The 17,861-nt window shown below is 41.4% G+C and overlaps 1 protein-coding gene across 4 annotated transcripts in view; it reads left to right on the forward strand.

Annotated features, from left to right (window-relative positions):
- The first annotated feature begins 213 nt into the window (after nucleotides 1–213).
- LOC110003666 (RNA-binding motif, single-stranded-interacting protein 3-like) overlaps nucleotides 214–17,861 on the forward strand; it is a 124,645-nt gene continuing 106,997 nt past the window's right edge. For 3 of the 4 annotated variants that reach the window (XM_065957698.1, XM_065957697.1, XM_065957699.1), the window contains exon 1: nucleotides 215–1,656. In XM_065957698.1, coding sequence (XP_065813770.1) covers nucleotides 1,582–1,656 — 75 coding nt within the window. In that variant the 5' untranslated portion in view covers nucleotides 215–1,581. Of the gene's footprint in view, nucleotides 1,657–17,861 lie in introns of all 4 variants that reach the window. The other variant, XM_065957701.1, reaches the window with a different exon arrangement.

The following is a 17,861-nucleotide window of genomic DNA, read 5'->3' on the forward strand; positions in this document are numbered from 1 at the left end:
GAACAGCCCATCTCTGTCTCTCCCCTTTTTCTCTCTGTTTCTCTCACACACTTGCACACCCCAGGGCTTGAACGAGGGCAGGACCAACCACTCCCACAGTTCTATAGCTCCACGGAAAACACAGAGGGAGAAAGAGACACTGATAGGAAGAGAGAGAGAGAGAGAGAGAGAGCGAGAGGGAGAGGGAGGAGCGTTGCTGCGCTGAAGCCGAGCCCCCTCTTTGCCTCAGCACGCAGAGTGAAGCAGACGGCAACAGCCTCACAAACACACTCTCCTCTCAGTTACATGCACAGTCACACAGATCCCACACGCACACATCACAACCACTACCACCGCTGTTGCTGCTGCCATAACTACCACACACACACACACACACACACACACACACACACACACACACACACACACACACACAGTGACGGCTGCCAGACGCAGTGGGAAGCAAGCCGTCAGTGAGAGAGAGAGCTTGAGAAGAAAAGAGAGGGATTGCAGAGAAGAAAAGAGAAGAGAGTTGGAGGAGGCACCTTGTGGATCAGTAGGGATTTTCCTCTGTGTGAGTGAGCGTCTGGATAAGGCTATCTGCTGCTTCCCTGAGCGTGAGGAGTTTCTACTGAGGCTTTAACCTTTTTTTTTTTGCACATCATCCTTTGCCAGGCTCCTGCCATATCTACCTATTTATCCCCGGAGCTTAACAAAAGAGAGAGGCAGTGAGTAAGAGTGAAGAAAAAAAAGGCAGTCACAGCTTCAGCTCCAGACCACCCTCTCTCTCCTCCTTCCTCCTCCTTCCTCCTTCCTCCTTCCTCCTCCTCTCTCCGAGCTCCACATCCATCCGTGAGTTCATTGCTGATTTAACTGTCTTGAGGGGGATCGAACGGAGGACAGTGTGTGTTCTCCAGGATACAGCCAAGCTCCCGGTGGGATCGGGGGTCTCGTATGGTGCGAGAACGAGTGAGGGAGGGAGGGAGGAATAACTAGACGTGGAATCGGATACACAGGAAGAGAGATAGAGACACCAGAGTGACAGACGAGAGTGAGAGACGCCGGGAAGCAAATTGTGGGGCATGTTCAGGGCAGAGAAGAGGAAGAAGAGTGAGTCTGATTTTTAGAGCAAAGAGAGCAAGAAACCTGCAACCGGATCCCGTCCATTCCTCCCTTCTCCTCCTCCTCCTCCTCCTCCTCTTCTTCCCTCTCCTTTTAACCTCTCTCTATCCTGCTCTTCAATCCCCCCTTTAGTTTCGTGTATTGCCTCTTTTCTTTTCATATCCCAATCCCAATTTCCTTTTCCTCCTTACGCTCTGGATTCTCCTCGTCTCTTTTCCAGACCCTCGGGAAGAATGGTTTTGTGAGCTCCCAGACAAGTAGACAGACTAAAAAAAAAAAAAATCCTAAGTACCATCCATCCTTCTTCTTCTGTGGTCTGTCACACGAACACTCCAGTAAGAGGAGAACGTCCTTGTTCTGCATCCTCCACTCTTGGAATCAGTCGTCTGAAGGATCCAGGCCAGCTCCCTTGGAGTGATACTCACACCTGCGAGCTTCCTCATCTCCAGCCTCCAGCACCTTCTATCAGATTCCAGCTACATGGGAAAACGTTTGGAGCAGCAGCCAATGTACCCCCACTACACCTACTACTACCCCCACTATCTCCAGACCAAGGTAGGAAAGTCAGCCAGGTTGACCTATTTTACCCCTCTTGACTCAAAGTGTGTTTGTGAGATGCAAATAAGCACCAGGTTTTTCAGCTTGGAAATGTCTGAGCTGTGTCTGTACTTTAAGGCTAAATCTTCTTTTTCTCATGTGTGTTCAAATGTCCTTCCAAATCTGTGCCGCATGAAGACTCAACTCCATTTTTAGAAGGATGCAAGTGTTTGATTTAAAAGTTATCCTTACCTCAGATTTGTAATTTTCAAAAGCCCCAAAAAGGGATTCAGTTGAAGGAAATCTCAAGAGCATGGTTGTGTTTAACCAAGCCAGAAAAGACCAGTTCCTGTTCCAGAATTTTTTTTTAAAAAAGGGAAAGATGGCAAAATTGCCTCATAAGACAGCTTGCTAAATGGCACCATATTCCCCCCATCTGTCTCTGAGTGGGGTGATATTGGTGTCACTCAGCTGGGTTTTTCCTTTTTCCATCAACACTGAGCGCTTGACCCCATCCTCCTCTCGCCAACCCTACCAGCTCCAAGTTCAAGTTCAGGGCATGAGGCCCATCTCTTCCTCTAGCCCCCTTTTTTTTCTCTACTGCTTTGTCCCTCTCCAGCTTTGTCAACCCCCCCCCCCACCATCCACCCACTCTTCAATGACCATCCCAGCCCATACTCTTTTATGATAGCATATTGTAGACGTGATTGATGGAACATGATACAATTCTCAGATTACCGAGTGAACAGAAAACTGTGCAAAGTTTTGTCTTTGTTCTGTCCCTTTATTTGAATCCTCTATCTCACACACACACACACACACATACACACACACACACACACACACACACACACAAAAAACAAAAGAAAAAATTCCCACTCTGAGTCCTCTACCACCAAGAAGAGGAAAATGGATTACTAAGACCTGATCGATTGCTCTTGCATCATATCGCCCGGCCCGCCGTTCCCTTTGTCTGTTGTGATTCATTTGTTTTTCCCTTCTGCGTGATAGTAAGTGTGAGGAGTTGGCAGGTTTGCTGCAATATTTAGTAAATGTGCTCATCTCGGTAGGCAAGAGGGATGGAAAGAGAGGCAGAGATAAAAGAGTAGGAGTGGGATGAGATGAGAATAGAGATCATGCTATTGGGTGGACACAGAGTGGGCAGAACAGGTAAGGAAATGATTGCTCCGCTGTTAAAAATATGTTGACCTTTAACCCAACACACAGACTGCATGATGCATTCACGGCCCAATACCAACATATTCAATGTTAATGTGGAGTCCTATCACACATTGGTAGTTTTTTCTTCTAGATTCTTATCTTAACGATTTTTACGCAGAGCACCCAGCCAATTTCCAATCCAATTCGTACACTTCTCTCCTGTAGACAGCTAAATGAATTGCTTTGAACTTCCACATGTTTTACAAAATATATAACTTTTTAAATAAAGCAAACACTGTGAAAGCATAAATATCTGTTTGAACAGGCTATAAAATAGCAATGCAATTCATCACAATTGGTACAATATCAAGTGTCTTATTCTTACTGCAGTTTGGCAGTTCAATGAGTAAAAAAAAGAGCTGCTTTCATTGAGTCATCGTAAAAATGGTTCTACATTTAAGTTTACACTGCTTTTAAACTTAATCCATGCCTCACCGCCTCAAGCTGAAGATATGTTTAGTTTAAGACAATAACATCATTGTATTATTATCGATTTTTGTAATCGACCAGATTGGCAATGGAGACCACTTAATGTTAGGTTGCCTAGTGATTGGCTGTTAAAGATTCATCACAGTAACACTGTTGTTCATCTGATTTTAGTACAATCTGACTAAAACTCAGCATTGTGTTTATTACCTTAAACACATTGACCGAGGCAGCTCTTCAGCTCTAGTTTAGAAAATTACAATTATTTTTTCTAATTAAATGCAGAATACATTTGCACATGATGACATGTGCAGAATTCATTTGCAGCATGTCGAGCTACTCACACTCTCGCTCACATCTGGTAGCTGTCTGATGTTTTAAAGAGCGTGCTCAAATGAACAAACAGAAGCTGGAAGTGTTTGTGAATGCACATCTGTGATTTGGTTGTAATGATGAGCAGAGCAGCCTCTTTGTTTCCTAATCTGGATGTGGAAATGCATATCTGCTACTTGATAATATAAGAATTGTTTTTTTTTGGTTTTCTGATATCCTTTTAATGAGATAAACTTCAATGCTATATATGATAATTGTCTCTTGGCAGAAGTCTTGCTTTTGTTGAATACATATATTTGAGCTGAAACGGAATAAATAAAAAAGACGAAAACAGAATTAATTTTCTTGGTAAATGCAATTTTCTATCAAACAACACCCACAACAACTTTGACAGCCAGTATTTTTTTTTTTAATGTGCCAGCTTTCATCATTCATTTTGTTGACGCATTAATGCTGCATATTTACACTTTTAAAGTAGTTGTGATTGCTTTAGATTTTTAATGAACCTAAGAGCAAATCTCATTTAAATTTCTAGCAATAACAAAGAAAGCTGCCTATCTAATCAGCTCTGTCATTGCATCCACAAGCATCCAATAAAAGTTGCTGTGTGATTTGTAGGTCCATTACGCCGGCCATTATGCTGCATGTGCATGTATGTTGGATTAACTTCAACATTTGATGTACGTCTGTCGCACCGTTTTATGTGTGCAGATGTCACCGTGTCACTCTGCTGTGTCTTCATCTATGATTCATCTCAAACGGTTCAAGGTCATTTAATTTCTCTGCAACAGGCATCGGGCTACCGCCGTCACTTTATTCCTTACGCTCCATCCTTTCATCCCTCCCTCTTTCTGCTGTCAAGGTCAAATCCAATTGGATCCTATACCTTTTCCAGTGTTCCCTCTCGGCTTTTTGCTCTAGTGTGTGTGTGTGTGTGTGTGTGTGTGAGTGTGTGCGTGCGTGCGTGCGTGCGTGCGTGTGTGTGTGCATCCATGTATGAATAAAGTCTTCATGTCAGCTTTGCATCCGTGACTGTGCATGAGCCTCTAACTTTGTCCGTCAATGCAAGTGTCGGCGTGGACTGAATATATTTGCTCACTTTTGTGCCTGTGTGAGTCATAGACAGTGTAAGTGCACGCATGTGTCTTGCAATAATGTGTGTGTGTGTGTGTGTGTGTGTGTGTGTGTGTGTGTGTGTGTGTGTGTGTGTGTGTGGCCTCTAAACAGTGACTCTCCTGCCTGACCCCATCTCAGTACAGCTTGCTGTCATTAAAGTTCTCCAGGTCCCAGAGGAACATCTCTCTCTCTCTCTGTATATGTGTGTGTTCAAGGCCCCATAGAATAGCGGTTATACATCTATATGGACCTCAACAACAGCACAGTGTTTGATCTGCCTGTGCGGCATTCTGACTTCAAATATGATGTGTGTGTGTGTGTGTGTGTGTGTGTGTGTGTGTGTGTGTGTGTGTGTGTGTGTGTGTGTGTGTGTGTGTGTGTGTGTGTGTGTGTGTGTGTGTGTGTGTGTGTGTGTGTGTGTGTGTGTGTGTGTGTGTGTTGATGGTTTGGGCTGTGAATGAAGGTGTGCAGGTGTTTACAGGCTCTTTGTTTTTAGTAGCTGTATTTCTTTTATCGTTACCCATTAGCTTTTTCACACTCGTAACCATCTATTTTTTTCTATTTCCCTCTCTCTATATTTTTTCTTCTGCTCCCTTCTCTTACTCTCTCTTTAATGCCTCTCTCTTTCTCTCTCTCTCTCTCTCTCTCTCTCTCTCTCTCTCTCTCTCTCTCTCTCTCTCTTCTGATGTGATTGGAGATGTAAATGACCTCTTATTAATCTTGATTCCAGCGAGTGGAGCCTCTCCTCCTTTGGAAATCAATCATGTGTGTGTTTATGTGTGCATGCTGCTGCCTTCACTGCCGTACAATGGCGATCTTTAAACAGATCCGCTCACATGCACACACCGCCTTCACACAAAGGCAGTTATGAAACGCCTTGCTTAAACTAACAATGTTCGGGCGAATGACGGAGTGTGTGTAAATGTGAGGCTATTAAACAGAGAATGGCTGCTGCTTGGCCTCCATAATGGGCTATAGGTACAGTTAGTGTACATTAGCAGGGGGCAGGGAGGGACAGCATGCCCTCTTATGTCAGCCCAGTGGCCCTTAATCATGGCTGTAAGTGGGTTGGAGGGGATCACAGGGAGGGTTAATGCTGAAGCACAGCTGCATTGTGGAGTTCTCTGGGTCATTTGTCAAAATTACATTAGAGGGAAGAGCTGGAAGAACAAGTTATATTGCCAAAAATCTACAATCTATCACACACAATCACTGGCTAGAAATCTCTAAAAGCCTCTTTGAAATACTGTCAGTTGTCAGTTGTGCCCATGTTTTGCATGATTTATGAATTTATTCAAAAATATAAAAAATCCTTCATGTTGCCCAAAATCCAGTCTGAAAAATCCCCGAATACAACAATTGAAAGTTCAAAGCAAGTTCTTGTTGTTCATGGTATGTGAGCCTTTATTGTTTGAGTGTTTTTCTGTGATGAGGGAGAGATCAGTGGGTTCTCGTCTCAGGTTGCAAAGCACAATAATTGTTACTCTTATTTTTGTTTTGAGCCAATCTGGCATTTTAATTTCCTTTGGGATTAATTAATGAATAGTTCAAAGTTCTAGTTGGTCTCATTCAATGTGTCTCTTTCACTCACATCCTTTTGTGATAAATGGAGTGTCTGCATGGTTAACATGAAACAGTTTGTTTGGTCAGGTTTAGGTCAAGAAAAAACACTTGCTTAAGGTAGGTAATATGTCAATGGTAAAACCAATTACTTTCCACTTACTCTTTGAAGTCCCTGAGAGGAGTTTTTGTCTGATTATGAAACAGACTGAAATTAAAACTGATATCTCTTTTAACAAACACAAGCAAAAGAGACCACCATCAAGAATTTGTATTTATATATTGTCTTTTTTAATGCTTTATAATGAGGGATTAACAGCATAGTCCAGTAAAAACTTTTACATTTTACACAACTAAGATTTTTTTAATAATACAATTGGCTGTTAAAAAGAAACAGGATACATGTTTTGTGCTTACACATGTACAGAACAAGATCAGTAAAGAGACCACAGATAATACTTTGTCTACAGGTGGCGCCAAAATCAACACAAACCAAATTTCTCACGGGAGCTTTAAGCAGGGATCGGGATCCAAATCTATTCACAGGTTGCTAATCAGTCTCCTCCAAGTACACTGTTCAAGTCACTAAGAGCGCTTTTATCTTAGCATCCAATATTACAGTCGATCTCTTTCTATTAGAGTTACTTAAAAATGAATGGCTTTTATATGGCTACTTGGGAAAGCGAACAGGAATCTGTGGTCACAGAAAATTTCACATCAAGAACAACAAAATACAGCATGTTGCCCTAAAAAGAGCGACAACAATTTCAGCTGAAAGCGGTAACCATCGTTGCATTTTGGCTGTTCTTTTACATGACAAAGGTGTTTTGGGTGCCTGAAAACACAAAGTTTTGAAAACGGGGTTCCAGAGTGCAAACTTTTGAAGAAAGCATTCTCTCCATCGTTGAGTTAATTGGCAATATGGAGTTCCTCTGAAAACAAAAACTAACAGAGACTTATTGCACAGTCACACTACAGATCCAGTCACCATGTGTGAGTTGGTGGAAAATCACATCAATGGTGGAGTTCTGTTCGTGCTCTAACTCTTTTGAATTCAACAACCTTTCACAGATCAAAGTGATGGTGCAGTAAATCTACATGTTGCATGAGGAGACACATTACTTACAGTGGGCAAATAATACCTCTCTGGCGAAGGGCGGCCAGAAGGCTATAAGCCATTAGCCATTTTTCAATGTTTACACCTGACCAGTCTGTTGAAGGGAGAGTGTGTGCATTCATGTTTTGCCAACTACTAGCACTAAGGACTGGTTCTTTGACTGTTTACACACAAAGCATTGAATCGGTGGTCACAGAACCATTTCAGCAAATTCAATGACTAGTATGTTAAACCAAGTATATTTAAGCCAATTAAAACAGTTGTTCAATTTCCTCTATCATAGGGGAGTAAGGTTATTATCAGTAGCTGGAAAAAGTTATTTGCTTGGAATGCATGTTGATAAATCTAATCATTTTAGTACAGATCGGTTCAACTAAGCATACAAAAATAGCATTCATTAATCAAAATTATAATCTTAATAATAAAACAATGATAATCATAGTAAATGACATAGCTTAAATGTAGCAAGCTACTTCTGCCGTGTTGCTGTAACTAAGCTACATTTCTCCTGGGCGTAGCTTTGGTGTCATGAAGCTCCTTTGTTTGTAGAGTAACTAGTAGCTTAACTCGCTACATTTAACAAGTAGCTAGCCAACCGCATTATGTTGGTATCTCTCACACCATAAAGTTAGAGCATATAGAAATGTAATCAGCTGGACGCTTCCTGAGATAAATCAGGCACTCTTTCTTATCTGCAGTAAATAGCACTAAAACTCTTGTGATAGCTTCTTGTTCATATACCCTCCTTAAACGTCTGTTCCTCTTATCTCAAACAGGTTTTGCTTTACTCGTGTTATGCATGTGATTATATGTCCATCTTTATGTTCACCTACATTTTGAATTTCAACTCCACACGCATGGATATTTTCACCAATTAATGTAGTACATCTCTCCAAGTCTTCTATCTTCTCCTCGGCTGAAGATTGACTGAGGATGTGAATCTTTGATGCTAATCAGTTAGAGCCAGATAAAAGAGAAACCGAAAGAAGAAGAAAAGTCACATTATCAACCAGCCGATCATTAGCTTGCTGCAGATCAGTGTGCTGATATGCTCAGTGGCACACGAGGAGCTTTAATTAGGCTAATGAGAAACAGCATTCAGCTGATATCAAAGTAATGACACATGCGGACACGCCCGGACATCTAAATAGAATATTTCATCCCTTCAAAAATGAGCTTTTCACATTCAATTACTCTCTATTATGCACTAGATAAATGTGCCCGGCGGTTGGCTTAGCTGTGATGAGTAAACAGCCGAAAGAAGGCGGGAGCGGGGAAAACACTGAACATGGAGATATGTTTGTGGAAACTCTAAAAAAGACTAAAAAAAAAAAAAACTTCACACCTTTTCATTTCTTTCCTTCCTTCTTCCCTTTTTTTCCTTCCAGGCTCTTTCACCTCCTCTCTTCAAACAGAAACTGCTAAGCTGTAACATCAGCCACAAATTATGCAGCATACATCACACACACACACACACACACACACACACACACACAGACACACAGACACACAGACACACGAACACACACACACACACACACACACACACACACACACACACACACACACACAGACACACGGACACACGAACACAATAGTTTGTATGCTAAGTAAACCGAGGGTATGAGGTTTATAGCATGACATGCATTCTACTCATGCTCTGTTTCTGCTCACACATCTGCTTCTCTGGTTCAGTTACAGTTTTTACAACCAACAATATTATTATGAGCTTTTAGTTTAAGACTCTGCTACGCTCTGGATCTGCTCTTGTAGTATGTGAATGCAGAAAATAGAGAATAGCCTTATGTTGCATTCTTCTAATGCCCTACCCAACACTCTTCTTCCCTCCTTTCCCTCTCTCCTTCTCTCTCTCTCTCCCACTGTGTTTTGGGCTCTCTCTCGCTCTCCTACCATCTGTTCTGTGTGCCTGGCCTGGGTAGTTTTTTTACTGCTTAAAAGGGACTCTCCTAACCACCCATATATGTCCATTTATTATTCTCCGTGGGCTGTTCTATTCTTGTCCCAGTACAGTAGCTGACAAACGCTCGCCGTTGCCTCGCTGTGTTGAACAGGAGTGAAAAAGCTTCAGCGGGTCAGCAGCAGCATGTGTGGACGGCTGGAAAAAAAAAAAAAAAAAAAAAAAAACTCACCCCTGCCAGTTTTGTGATTGAAAATATGTGGAGGAAGAAGAATAGAGGATGAAAAAGAGGATGTGAAGAAGAGCAGAGTGAGATATATATCAAAAGAGAGAACAGATGGCACCATAGCAAAAAAGAAACTCAAAAAGAAGAGAGAGATCTGAAGGGAAATGAAGAGGGATGCAGTGAAGAAGACAGAAGTTGTAGGCCGGGTCAGGGAATAATGGTGCTGCTGCATTTTTAATAGTTGGCCACTTTGTAGCGACCCTTGTCTAATGGATTCTCTGCCTCTTAAAAGCTCCTGTCAGAGCCCTCTACGTCAAGCAGTTACACCCCGGAAATTGCTGAGGGCTCCAATAGTCGCCAACACTTCCTGATAGACGATTCACTGATCTAATGTTGTCTGGCAGCAAACATAATTCCAGTTAGTACGCAGATGTTTTGGCAAATTATGTTTGGAGCTAAATTTACTCACAGGAAGCAGCAACAGGAAACACAGAGCGGTGTAGAAAATGTCCAAGATTGGCTTTGATATCACAACTCTTTGAGACATACAGCTCCAGCGTACTAAGAGCCAGACAAAGACTTTATAGGTGGGATGAAAAGGGAGAGACAAAGAGCACAACCTCTTCTCTGTAAGCAATTTTAAGTGTCTGCCGCGTTTGTGTAATTCAGTGCAGAGGAAAAATACGGCTGCTGCCCAGACATCTGATCTTGTTAGTGTAAAGAAATGGATTCTATCCAGGCTTTATGAATGCCTGTATCTCTTTATCGCACAGTATGATGTGGCCTTCGGCTTCACAGTAAATACCCAATGTTCACATCCGTTCATTGACATAAACAGGTGGAAAAGTAGTTGCCTCATTGAGGTTTACACAAAGGCTTTTGGAGTGGGGACTGCTGCGTGTTGCCTTTCAGTCAGGGATTTGTGTGTGTTTGTGTTGAGTAGATCCTTGTTTAATAATTCAGTTACTTGTTTGTTTATTAAAAATGGATCTCTTGGTTGTGACTATTTTAAAGGTGTTTGGGATTTTTACGAGTTAAAATGAGGTTTAGCCTTAGGGTGGGGTGTAACAGTGGGATATATAGTTTTATGACTGGATCCACATACTGCCAGAATCGAATATTTAAGACGGATAAGAGGTTACAAAGGAGCCTCTGCAGAGCATACTGTTTACGTTGTCCACATCTCTTCATCGACTGTTTCAGCAACATGCAGCACTTTTCCTATAACACAGCATTTATTCACAGAGCTCTTTGTGTTATTGTCTTTCCTGTGCAGTTTAAAATGTGTATTTTCATGTCATTTGAAGGTGTAAAAATGTGCTGTCTGGTAACAAGAGGCAAAATTACTTTGGATTCTAGTCTAGATTAGTGCCAGTAGTCACACAGAATAATCAGCTGTTTGGGAGGCTTTTTAAACTAAACCTTTTGACCCATGATCTGTGTTATCACAGAGAGTGGGTGTGGCCACCTGACAGTCAAGCAGAGCATCACACATATGCTGATGTTGTCTCCGTCTTGAATGACACATTGATTGATCTCTTATCACTAGGATTCTTTTTATCCTTCCTTATGAATCAGATCATATTTCCTGAAACCAGCCTTATTTTAGAATACATGTAGCTCAAACTCAGTCGTCTCTAATGAATTTAGCATTTAATTAGGCCTTCATTTCTTATACAAATTTATCCAGTCATTTTCATTCAACTACACATCCTGTTCAGGGATGTCTGATGATTCTTTTCTGATTGGAGAGAAAATGAAAATCTCTTAAGCTGATGTTTCTTTTCTTTACATAAAGTATAAACATGAAAAGGCTTATCAAGCGCTTCTACATCTTATTCAGACTGTTTCCTGCTTGTATGTGATGATAATTCTTCATGTTCACGGACTGAATACATTTATTTAATTGAAAATATCCATCCCTGAGACAGATTCATTATTTGCCTCCATTATGGGCATAAAATGCATGATGTCATTATCACTGACAATGGAGGGATTTGTTCTATGCATTTCTTCTTCTCATCTAGCGTGGGGTGGGGGGTGGTGGGGGGTGCGAGGGCCTGAGCATTGGTGGGCGAGTGATCCCTACACCAGGGACCAGAGAGATAATTGAAAGAATGGCTCGAGGGATTTCCCCCCATATGCTGCTCCTTATCCGACTTTGCTTCCTTGAATCTCTCTCTGCTCTGTCCATTTCTTTTCAGTCTTTTGTTTCAGGGCGATGCACGGCAGACGCGTTAAAGGAAAATTCCACGGCTTAATATAATTTATAAAGCTAGTATGAATTTGTACGTGAACTTCAACACAATTCAGTAGATTTTTTACTTCAACTTTTTTCTTCGGCTACTCCAGTTACTTTATCATTTTATCTCAGGATAAATCTGGCCTTGAATCCATCCATTTGTGTAGAGCAGAGAAAGTAATGAGGGTAGTGATAGCTGTGTTAAAGAGACTTCTCAGAAGAGAAAGTGAGAATAAGACCCCATTGAAATCTCCTGCTTGAAGAATGTCTCTTACTGTTTCTTTCAAGACGCTGTCATCTCGCTTGGACTTAATATCACGAGCTGTGAAATATTCTAGTCGTTCTCCGGCATTTGATAAGTCTGCTCTCAGGAAACACATCAGGTGAAAAAGAATAAAGTAGAAAGGTCATTAATAAGAACAATATGGGATGTTGATAAAAAAATCAATACTGAAGATAAGATAAACAAATATTAAAGAATGCATATTGGCTGTAGCTCAGACTTTCTGTCTTATCTCCTATTTGTCATGTTTTAACAACATTGTCCCTCCTGAATCCATAATGAATCCAAAAAGATCTTTTTTTTTAAATCACTGAATCTGAGGATGTTTGGTGACTTGCTTGGGCTTCACCTGACTCGATTAAATGGTCTGAAAGCTCGGCGATTACTTCCACGCCTCCATCCAATAGATAACATAGATAGACATAGATTTTACGGAAAATTCACTCTCCTCATAGATAACAATTAAATTGCGATTCTATTGTTGTGATTTATTCTATTATTTCTTCTCTAGCCCCAGTCTCTATGTATCTGTTAAGCTGTACATTGTCTATACAGTTATTATAAATTCATTATTATATTAAGATCAGGGGTTTTTCTGGAGCTTTTGCAAAATTCCTCGAACAAAAACATGTTAAGTGTGACTCCCATTATTCAGGAGTCTGCAGTTATTTCTGTGTCAATCTGCCTCAAATATTTTAATTTACCAGGACTTTCCTGCTCTGACAAAGTAAAGCTGCTCAGTGTTGTGGTGATGCTTTTGATGGATACAATCTGACCTCCAAACCGCAAGTCAAAACCCACCTTCTAAACTATGCATAAACTATAAATCTGGATTACCCCTCAGGGTTAGATTTTGTGAGATGAAGTTACAAAGCTCTTTATTGCATCTCTATGTTTTATGTTATCTACTTAAATATAATACTGGGAAACCTTAAAGCACATAACATATACATGATGTTAGTTTTTTTCATGATATTTCTCACTAAAGTCTTTCTAAATTACTGTGATGAGGAGCCCAGCGATGGCTGTTGCCGTATTAGAAATGCTGACCCCAGCTAAACCAGTACAAACAGCTTCAACGTGCCTGCCTGTCACTCAAGTGACACTCGCCTTAACTATGCATAACTCTTAAAAAACACATCCCCCTGTACAGATTTTACAGTCAAAGTAAAAAGCTATACAGACCAAGTTCATCTCTTATACCAGGTTCTTAAAATGTTTAATTCTGTCAGACAAATGGGCATTTAATGTTGGTTCTAAAGGAGATTACTTTTGGCTTTTAAGCCAGCATGAGGTGGACAGTCAAGGAACTGCAGTCTTTTTGCAAGTCTGCATTGGCTTCATATTTCAACACCACTAAATTAATCAACCTGAAAACAGATGTTCAAAATGACAAATAATCCCTACTGTGTATTTTTCATTTAAACAGGTTTATCAAAAAAAAGAAAAGAAGTTACAATTCATTTTAGTTATGTTTCTTCTATTCAAATCTTGCAACCCCTGTAAAAGTATAACAAGCATGAGCACACACTGTTCCTCTCCCCCCATTCTTCAGTGTCTTACCTTACAGGCTGCTGCTGTTGAAATCTGTGTCACTAAATACAAGTGCACAGGATGTTTTTATTTTGTATCAAGGAGCACAGTACAGCTCCAAGAGTGAACAACCTCAGGAGCTAAACGCTTGTACGCTTTCTCTCTCAGTGTGTGAAGAGACCCAGTTCAACTTCATAAAAGTGCCACAGTGTTTGCCCTCACAGACAGTTTAGCTGGGTTACAGACACACTCTTGTCCCTGAGCCAGAGGTGGCCAGCCAGGCCAAACATCTCCTATTCCCCGCTAATGAAATCCTGAATAAACCCTCCCCTGCTCAGCTTGATCCCACACACACACACACACACACACACACACACACACACACACACACACACACACACACACACACACACACGAATGCACAATTACAAACACACAAATACAGACACCCCCTCTCCAGGGTTCTGGTACACACCCCTGCAGTCCCAGTCGTGGATTATCCTAGGAAAACCCTCCTTTTGTTGGGCCCCAGTCAAATTACTTTTCAGAGCCCTCGTGCTTTTATCAAAGCTGTAACTATGTGTGTGCGCGTGCGTGTGCGCGTGCGTGTGTGCGTGCGTGTGTGTGTGTGTGCGTGCGGGTGTGCGTTTGGGTATGCATGTTTAAGCAGTCCAAACACAGGCTGTTGCTGATTGCAGGGAGCATATCCAGAGTGAACGGTCACTAATGACACATAAAAGTAGGCTGTTTATTTTGCCCCAATTTGTGTGTGTGTGTGTGTGTGTGTGTGTGTGTGTGTGTGTGTGTGTGTGTGTGTGTGTGTGTGTGTGTGTGTGTGTGTGTGTGTGTGTGTCTGTGTGATGTTTGTGTTTGTATAAATGTGTGTGTGAGAAAGGGATTGCATGCCTGCATCTACTTATGCCAGTGATTTTTTGTAAAGATAGTTAAACATCAGATCACCACGTCTTGTTGTCTGTTGACTGGCTGCTCTGGTTTTTATAACATTTGAACTGGACATTTATGAATAAACACCCTGATACGTAGAAACAACAACTTTGAAAACGTTTCACTGGTAGCCCTTCTGCTCTTGGAGCCCCACCCAGTTGGTCAAGACATTTTGAAATGAGTTTTCTTTGTAAGTGGACTTTAGAAACTGATCTTCCCTAATCCTTAAAAAGAGTAGGGTTAGTTCCATAAATGGAAATAAATCTAAATAAAGCTAAGATGAATAGCTTTTCCTTTTTTCTTTATTATGATACCTGTGGACCAACATCTTTTCTCCTTGCAGATCTTGACCTGTACTTGCATGCCAGTTTATTATACGCCTAAATCAGACCAAAGCGGGACTAGGCATTCTGCACATGCACCACATTTCCTGCGCAAGGTCTTGATCTAGAAGTCTAACAGCATGAATACTTTGCATAGCAGAAGTCGCGTTGTCACCTGCCTTAGAATATCACCATAAGGTAGAACTCCATTGTACATTGCATTTGTACCAAAAGTAAAGCTTATATACAAATGTAAAAATCAGTGAAGTTGTTCATTTTTTCACCATTCAACAAACAACCTTTTGCATCCTTGTAAGCAAAGTCAACCATCAGAAGGTCCAACAGTAAGTACCTGAAAGGCAGCATGTCACCACCTAGCTTAGCTAAGTCAGACATACTTCTGTCAATAAATGGATTCTGCCCTGCTCTTTCAGTACAAGAAGTGATTGTATGTAGACAACAGGTAAATACATATTGTTACATCTCTATCTTGGTTGACCAACTGATGTGGTAGAAACTTGTCAATTACAGGTTGCCAGGTCCTGATGTAACCTTCTTTCTTTTAATCTTTGCTTCTGGTGGGAGCCAGAGCCTGAATTAAAGAAACTAATGATATAGATCACAATGTAGGTCTAGTTTCTTATGGGGTTTCACACAATCAGACATCTTTTTGCACCCAGTGTAGTCTCCCCTGCTGGCCAACAGAAAGAATGCAGGTTTAGCGCCCTCTGCACTGCATGGCTTCACTTCTGAAATCAGAGGCTATGTCTGTGTCTTCTACGCTTCAGTGAGAGCTCTATAATGACTGGAAGTGCTTGGTCACATTATTGTTTGGTGGATAATTGTTTTCAGAGGAACTGACTCTCTGCCTGGGCCACAGCCAGCTCAGTTGACTGGGCACAGATTGTTAAGCTACATTCGGCTTCTATTCATTCACACGACTGCTGGTCCTCGGAGACCACCAGTCTTTTTTCAAAGTCCTGCGAGAGTGTGCCTTGTGCACGTTTGTTTTGGTGTGTGCCTGCCCGTGTTTGTGTTACTAGTTGCATGTTCAAGAGCGTGCACATTCGAGATGTGAGTATGTGCTAGTGCCCATGGACACACTGAGATGACTTAAAAGTGCCAAAGTAAGAGATAAACAGAGACTAACAACGAAGGAGGGGAAGTAAAGCCTGTGCACGTGTCCTTGTGCACCTGCGGGCATGTGTGTCGAGGGTGCAAACTAGCTTTGTAGCTCTCAGTGAAGTGTTGATTTAAGTGGAAGTGGAGGGAGGAGATGGGATAAAAGGCCCGACTAGATTAGGCTGGCACACACTACTGAGGCGTGCTGTACTGCCTGGCCTTTCCGCACCACTTTATACCGAGCGTGAGTGTGCTTTTGTGATTTTCTGAAGACACTCGCTTGGTGTTTGTGTGTACATTTGTTGGATGCAGTTGCTCTGCTGATGATATTGGTGGAGTTGTGCAATAAAGCTGCAGATTACTAGAGCCAAGTTAGCCGCTGAGAACACTCGACGATTCTTATATCTTCTCATGCCAATATATGTGTCTGTTACCCAAGTGTCATTGTTGAAGGGAGGTATGGAGGCTTTTTAGTGCCATCCACACAGCACTGATAGTCCATACATAATGTCCCAGATCTATGTGAAGCACAGTGCAAATACAACAAGAAACATTGAAGCTATTATTTTTCCACATTCATTTCCTCTAATATACTTATAACCTTGCAGTTTCTGCCAGAAGAAGACTGAATTACTGCTCCCCCACCCGGACACCCCGCTGTTTAAAGTCAAGCTAGTCTCCAACAATAATAGTTCATTGGCTTAGTCGTTTGCAGAACTGTCTTTCCACGTTAGCTTTTCTGTGTGTAGGAGACTGACAGTTGGGGGTAAAAATAACATTTAAAGTGGTTTTCAAAGCTTGAGGTGTGCCTGATTTGACTCAAACAGACAACTCAACAGCTTCAACAGTGGTAACACTGCTTGTAAAATTTGACAAGTCGCCTGGCCCTCTCGTTTATTTCAAATGTTGAATGTTTATTCCACTGCTGTTAAGTCCGGTTTGAAGAGCAGCTGAGAAGCTCTCATATTGTTGGCAGGGTGTTTGTGCAGTACGGTTAAACAATCATTGGGCTTTTATTATTAACAAAACAGTGCTTAAAGCACAGCTGAATGAGTGGGAGTCCAGGGGCTGTCACATTTTGGCAACACAGAGGTGTTAACTGAAGCCACTGCAGAACAATTGTTCATAATAATAAAACATTTGTTGGCTTCTGGTCAGTGCTGCTTGAACTCCAACACCACACTGTCAATTGTACTGAACTATCAAATGAGACAGAGGCATTAGTCTGCTACATGTGCTACAGCAGCGATCTGCATATTTCATTGATTTCACCTCCTGTGTGAATGATTGAGAGACTGTGAGGCAAAATCTGCATGTGTATGTGGGTTTTCATCCTTGTGTGCAAAGGCTTAGGTGTCTACACAGCGGATGTGTGCTTTCACAGGCTTACTTAATATGTGTGCACATGTGTCTGATTTGGTGGATGCCAACTTGAAGTTCATTAAAATGCACTTTGTGGATGGAGAAGATGCTCTGTATGCAATATCTACGACAGGGCATCAATGCAGAAACACAAGAGGATATTAAGGGGACTTTTTTTTTAAACATGACATAGTTCTTGGACTTTACATATTTATGGGGGTTGCTAAGGTTTCCTGTTGCCATATGAGCTGTGTTTGGATTGACCTATGACTCAAGGTGACTCACTCATTCCTACACTATTTAGCTGGACTGCACAATATTGCCAAAAACTTCACAACACTAATATATCCAGGCTTTACAATCAGTTCTCTACTATCTACAATCTTATCTCTTCTTCCAGCTGGTATAACATTTCTTCACAGATCTTTAATTAGCTTTGACATTGGTTGGCCTTTATTGCTATGTTATTCCTTTCAATGGGATCTGTTGGAATCAT

This window comes from Labrus bergylta, chromosome 8 (assembly GCF_963930695.1).
Source record: "Labrus bergylta chromosome 8, fLabBer1.1, whole genome shotgun sequence".
Lineage (NCBI taxonomy): Eukaryota > Metazoa > Chordata > Actinopteri > Labriformes > Labridae > Labrus > Labrus bergylta.